Source organism: Penaeus chinensis, chromosome 31 (genome assembly GCF_019202785.1).
Source record: "Penaeus chinensis breed Huanghai No. 1 chromosome 31, ASM1920278v2, whole genome shotgun sequence".
NCBI classification, from domain to species: Eukaryota; Metazoa; Arthropoda; class Malacostraca; order Decapoda; family Penaeidae; genus Penaeus; species Penaeus chinensis.
In genome coordinates, this window is record NC_061849.1 from 17,501,211 (window position 1) to 17,508,710 (window position 7,500).

The 7,500-nt window shown below is 32.5% G+C and overlaps 1 protein-coding gene across 1 annotated transcript in view; it reads left to right on the forward strand.

The window, feature by feature from the left end:
• Window positions 1-7,500, forward strand: part of LOC125042074 (phosphorylase b kinase gamma catalytic chain, skeletal muscle/heart isoform-like) — a 27,342-nt gene that overhangs the window by 6,612 nt on the left and 13,230 nt on the right. Inside the window, exons 4-6 of the mRNA XM_047637538.1 lie at window positions 1,312-1,432; window positions 1,967-2,130; window positions 4,282-4,372. Coding sequence (XP_047493494.1) covers window positions 1,312-1,432; window positions 1,967-2,130; window positions 4,282-4,372 — 376 coding nt within the window. The remainder of the gene's footprint in view (window positions 1-1,311; window positions 1,433-1,966; window positions 2,131-4,281; window positions 4,373-7,500) is intronic.

Genomic DNA, 7,500 nt, shown 5'->3' on the forward strand with positions numbered 1-7,500 from the left:
AAAAAATATAATATTGCACCTTGTATTGTTGTTGGTATTTCAATGATAATAATGTCACCAATGATAATAAGAGTATAGATATTAATAGTATTAAAATATAAATATTCTCCCAAAAGCCCAATGAAAGAGGAAAGCAGAAAGGTTATATTGGTCTACTTATTGACTCCTTGGTGACAGAGCATTTGTTAATCCATCTATGTATAAACATATTTCACAAAAGAAAAAAGCAGTCAACATTGTGTATCCAGCTGCAGTGGGTTAATTTCAACAGCAGTTAAGTGAACAATGACATTCCATTTCAGTGAAACATGGCTGCCAGATCATATCATGGTGATTTCCAGTCTTTCTACTTTGGAGAAGCCCCTTACTACAATATATATATATATATATATATAAATATATATATACATATATATATACATACATATATATATATATATATATATATATATAAATATATATATACATATATATATACATACATATATATATATATATATATATATATATATATATATATATTACACACACACACACACACACACACACACACACACACACACACACACACACACACACACACACACACACACACACACACACACACATACAAACACACACACACACATACAAACATACACACATACACACATACACACATACACACATACACACATACACACATACACACATACACATACACACACACTCACACACACATACACACACACATACACACACACATACACACACACACATGCACACACACACATGCACACACACACATGCACACACACATGCACACACATGCACACACAGGCACACACAGACACACACAGGCACACACACACGCACACACACACACACACGCACACACACGCACACACACGCACACACACGCACACACACGCACACACACGCACACACGCACACACACGCACACACACACACACACACACACACACACACACACACACACACACACACACACACACACACACACACACACACACACACACACACACACACACACACACACACACACACATACACACACATACACACACATACACATACACACACATACACACACATGCACACACCCAAAGCTGTTTCAAATACTTTTTTTTTACTTTTATATTCTTTTCTTTTTTCTTTTTTCTTTTTTCTTTTTTCTTTTTTCTTTTCATATATTTATTATGTGATTCCTGGAGAACCCTTGATGATAGTCTGCATAAGCCTGGCTGTGAATAGGTAGCTAGTATGTCGGATACAATTTTATATTCATGATATACCTTTTGCACTTTTCAGTTGAACTCCATGATGTATTTGAGTCGTCTACTTTCATCTTCTTGGTGTTTGAATTATGTGAGCATGGAGAACTTTTCGATCATCTGACAACTGTTGTCACCCTCTCAGAGAAGAAAACAAAGTAAGTGACGGATTGTTTTATTCAGATAAGAAACCTAAAGTAAAGTGAAGGAAAATCTCTCTCTCTCTCTCTCTCTCTCTCTCTCTCTCTCTCTCTCTCTCTCTCTCTCTCTCTCTCTCTCTCTCTCTCTCTCTCTCTCTCTCTCCTCTCTCTCTCTCTCTCTCTCTCTCTCTCTCTCTCCCCCCCCCCCCCTTTACTGTTTAATTTGTTTACAAGATACAAGAGCTAAGCTACAATATACAGTTGTATAGAAAACATGTATGTCTTTGTAGAGCCAATAATAATCAAATTAATAATTTTCACTAATTATTATTTTTTTATTGTAGATTATGTTATAGATAATAAGAGTATAGTTGATAAATGAATAGATTGTAATGATTTTTGTATTTATTTGTATTTTAATGGTAGTATTTGTAGACAGCAGTTCTTATTGAAACTAATTATATACATGACAGATAGATAATAACTGAGTAGATAATTACTGATACATTGCATATTGTATCACTTAATACCTGAGGTTGACTGCTCTTCCAGAGTGATTATGCGACAACTGCTCGAGGCCCTTGCACATGTCCACGGCAAGGGAATTGTACATCGTGACTTGAAGCCAGAAAATATTCTCCTAGACGATAACTACAATATTAAACTTACAGACTTTGGTTTTGCGAAGGTCTTAGCCCCCAGTGAAACTCTCACAGGTTGGTTGTCTTTATGTTATATTATATCACACTCTGTAGGCGTATTGTTGAATTTAATTTTTGGCATTCATCCTTTGTTTATCTCTCTCTCTTTTTCACCATTCATTCTAGTAATGAAGGGATGATGAAGATTTATTGATATAGATATTGGAGTTCCATATATCATATACACATAATTCTTTATCCAAGTACTAAGTATAATTATAAGATTTCTCTCTCTTTTATTACTGGGTATGATGAAAAGAATTTCATTATGATTTGAGATTTTTTATATCAATGTTTTCACAAGTGATTTTGTGTATAATTACTCAAGTATATATTTTTCTTAAGTTCCTGGACTTTACTTGAACTGAAACTTCAAAAATCATTTATAGTACATTGACCTTTTAGATAGGCCTCAGCAATGGGTTTACTTTTTGTATTTCGTTTTGCTGTATTTCATGTCAAACAAGAGTAAGCATTGTTTTTTTGTTTTTTTTTTATTATTATTTACTTATTTTTTATTATTTATCTAATTATTTTACTTTATTTTATTTTTTTAGGTCTATATGTGATATAATGGAGGTTTGGTAACTTCAATCTTTTTATTCCAATAGTAGGATAAGAAAGTTTTAAAATATTTTCCTTTGTTAAAAACAATTTTATAGGTACTTTTGACACAGGTTGCAGGAATAAGTAAGATATTGTAGCTTATTACCAAGTTCTGTATCAAACTGGTTTTAAATTAATACATTTCAATCAAAATGTAGCAAGTGTCAGACTTAATTATTTCTGATACACAGGAGAAAAAAAAAAAAATTGATCTTATAAAAAAATCCAATTTTCCATATTAGAAATATCTAAATGAGAATGTTTTGAACTGAAATAATTGTTTATTAAAGAAAGAAGCATATTGTGTGGTTGTGTGTGGTTGTGTGCATGTGTGTGCGTGCGTGTGTGTGTGTGTGCATGTGTCTGTGTGCATGTGCGTGCGTGTGTGTGTGCGTGTGCGTGTGCGTGTGCGTGTGCGTGTACGTGTGCATGTGCGTGTGCGTGTACAAGAGAGAAAATGCCATTGACTTAACGTGATTGTAATGGGCTCAGGTCTCATTCGTTCAACTGCGTTTATTCAGTTCTTTTGTGGATTTGACCTTTTCTTTTAATTAGTTGACCATTCTTTTCCATATTACATGAACATCGTAGAAATACATTTGAATAATCTAAAAAAAATGTAAAACAGCACTAGGCACTCTCTTTTTATAAAGCATTTTGAAGATCATATTTGTTTATATGTATATTAGTTTTTTTTGGGGGGGTGTCGATAGAGTGAAGGGAAAATTGGATGCTGGAGAGTTTACTGTAATATCTCAAGGCATTTTGTATTCTTGGCATGGGCATTTTTTATCATTATTATATTTTTTATACAGCAAAGATGTTTCAGGACTGGACTTTTTTCTTCTTTTTACGTGTATATGTGTGAAACTAATCAAGTAAGACCTGATTAGTAGAAAGAACTCTATCTTATTAATACATTAATTTAGGTATAGTTACATCTAGAAAAATATAAGGAAAAGTAAGATAAGTTTTTGTTGTAGGTCAGTTCTTTGCTTGTGAGAATAATTTAGGACTAGTCATTTTATAATGAGATTGGTCCCTCTTGGTGAAAGGAGTATTGCACTTTAAATAAAGAAAAAACTGTGATTATTATAGTGGTCGCAGTAGCTGCTCTCGAGTACGTAAAATTCAAATCTGTTGTGGATATCTATTAAGCTTTCATCTGTAGTCTGTGAAAGACTTATTAAAAATCTTACTTTACTGCTGTAGCTGAAATCAGTTTTGTTATTGTTAATATTGCTGTTTAGCATAATTATACTCAATTCACTATTTGTATCTCATCTTACAAAGATGGGAGATTACTGTACCTGCTTCATATAGACTGGATGATTGAATGAGTGTATGTGTACATAGGCAAACTGGTATTAACAAGTTATTAGTCAGTTAGTAGAGATGAAGATATATTTCAGTATGTTTTATTATTATGTCTTCATTTATATAAAGATTGTACATCAGAGTTTATGGTAGGAGATTCTCTATAAACGGTATGTTTTCAGTGTTTTCAATTAATCCATGTTATACAAGACATTAAACATTAGCTCTGGTTCTGGTGTGCAGAACTGTGTGGAACACCAGGCTATCTAGCTCCTGAGTTACTGCGGTGCAATATGATCGAGGGTTCACCTGGATATGGCCATCCAGTTGACTTGTGAGTATGAGGGAATGGCAGGCTGAAGGTTTGTGCTGTGAGAAGAATCCCAGTGTATTGAAAAAGCACTAGCTGGAGACTGAGGTAGTGGTAATTGATTCTTGAGATTTTGACCTTGAAGGCCCACTCTGAAATGCATTCATTGTCTAGTTTTATGAATAGTGATCCATGAGCTGAATGGCATCAAGAGCAATCAGTGGGTTGAGGATTGGGAATAGAACTTACCAAGACAGTTTGAATTGCTATAATTAAGACTCTAAGTATCAGTTGAACATGTGAATACAAGTAGGTTTTAGGGAGTTAGGATGTAAGAGAAACATGACTGAGCTTGATGACTGTTTGTGTCTTTGTAGTTTGTGGTTAACCTTGACTAACTTGATATTGTGCATGCTCCTTTTTGAAGTCCTTCTTTGCTTTTTGTACTTCTCTTATAAAGGTAAGCATAAAATAATGTGGTTTACATAGCATCCTTATTTTAATGTTTATTCTTACTGAAGTTCTGTATACTGCAGATAGTCTTTATAATATATATATATATATATATATATATATATATATATTTATATATATATATATATATTATTCTTATAAATATGTACGCTCTTTTTGACAAATTTAATATTTATAAAGGATAGATTTCTTATTGTGAAAAAAATAGAAAAAATCTTTATGCTCTTTCTTTTAGAATGCAGGCCTCTGTATTGATTGTTAGTGGAAGTGGTTTCTTAATTGTATTATGTTACTAATAAAAAAAATAATAGAAATTTAGGCAAAACTGGAGTTAATGCTTACCAGTTTGTACTAAAGAAATTCTTTAATATTATATGTGTAGCCCTTGTAATATTTGTATATACATAATTGGATAATAATAAATATAATAATTTTGATTGTCCAGCACAACCTGACTATTTTGGTTGATGTGATAGTTAAACTCATATTGTGAGGGGAAAGATTGTTTGCTTCAGCATTTTAATGGTATATTGAAAGTGTGATATATGTCTGTGATTTACAGAGGAAACATGAGATACATCTTCATTAATACTTGATGCTTGTGGTAATTTGAATGATCTTCTGTACTATTCTCGAAATTTGAGCTCTTCAACTTCACCTGTATGATACAGGTAAACCTATGTTAGTTCATGTAAAAGATGCAGTCTTTGCACAGTGGTGAGGATTGAAGGTACAGTGTTCATAATGATAGTTTATTAATTTTGAGAGAGCATGTGGCTATTATTTGGTGGGCTATTTTATGTGTTGTGCATACTTTGAATACAGTATTGTGCTTTTTTTTCTTTGTTTGTCAAATTATAATAGAAATAGTTTTTTTTATTTTTTATTTTTTTGTATAGTTCTAGGATATTAAGATTTTGACTTTTCAGTTTTGTAAACCTACTACTATTGTGAATTTATGCATAGGCAGAAATTATAATGAATCTATTTTTCATAGCATTTTCTGCCTCCTTAAGTGATGTATGTCTCTGATTCTAATTACTGTTATGAATATAAACACTGTTGTGGAAAGTAGATATACAGATAGATGAATAAGTATATAATATATATATATATATATATATATATATATATATATGTATGTATGTATGTATTTATGCGTGTGTGTGTGTGTGTGTGTGTGTGTGTGTGTGTGTGTGTGTGTGCGTGTGCGTGTGCGTGTGCGTGTGCGTGTGCGTGTGCGTGTGCGTGTGCGTGTGCGTGTGCGTGTGCGTGTGCGTGTGCGTGTGCGTGTGCGTGTGCGTGTGTGTGTCTGTGTGTCTGTGTGTGTGTGTGTGTGTGTGTGTGAGTGTGTGAGTGTGTGAATGGTTATATATGTATATGTGTGTGTGAATATATATATATATATATATATATATATATATATATATATATATATATGCATATATGCATATATGTTTTTATATATATATATATGTATGTATATATATATATATATATATATATATATATATATATGTATGTGTATATATATATATATATATATATATATATATATATAAATAATGTGTGTGTATGTGTGCTTATGTATGTATGTATGTATGTGTGTATGTATGTATGCATGCATACAATGATTATTTTGATTTAGACTTTATTAATTGTTTTTATTATAATTTATCTACTATGGTTATAAGTTTGTTTCTTCTCCATCACTTAGCCCACTCACATTGGTATAATAGCCTATCATGTCATGGCTGAACTGTGTAATGCTGGTGATATCCAACTGTATGAAGCACAGCTGAGCCTCCTCAAAGTTGTGCACCCAAAACAGTGGTTCTGTTGTTTGGCCTTGGCTGTGGCTGTTAAGATAAAACAGCCCCTCAAAATTAGGCTTACAGCCTCTTTTTAGCCTCATTAACTATGCAATTATGTTACAACCAAGAACATAGAGAGCAGGGTAAATGTTTGTTTCCTGATTTTTCTCTCAAGCAACTGACTCATTGCACACCCCAGTGTGTGTTGTTTGGCACCAGGAGCTTTTGTCATGAGTGGGTTAAAATGGATTTGACACTATAAAATAGTTTTAAAAACTTCGTAGATAGATTTTGCTTTGATATTTCTATGGTGTTTTGGTTATATTACTTTTCACAGTCTCTGCATTTCAGCTTTTGCAACATTTATTGGAATTATGTGTTCTTTTCCTGTCACTTTTTGAAATCTTAGCACAACTGCTCCTTTTAACATTATGGCTCCTTTTAACATATTTGTTTCAATTGGAAATGAATTTTGTTATTATTACCTGTTTGAAACATATTCTGGATTATCTGGTGTATTGCAAACAAATATTTTACTGTCTTGGGAGCATTCTCTGTAACTATAATTAGCCCAATGCCACCAAGGATGGCATGTACTATACATACATGCCAGGCCCACTGTGAGTTTAATTTATTAATTGTTTATACATATAGATGGCTCCACAAGTATTAAGTCACCAATGAGCCAATTACAAGTACTACCCCACTCCTCTGTTTACCCATTTCCTTGATTTTTAAAAATATTTTTGGGTATCTTATATTGTTAATGTTAATAACACTGTAATGATAATAAGGTGTGTAATAAAAAATAACAGCTTTGATATTGATAGTGTTGGAAAAAATAAGTTTTTCTTGCAAACTCAA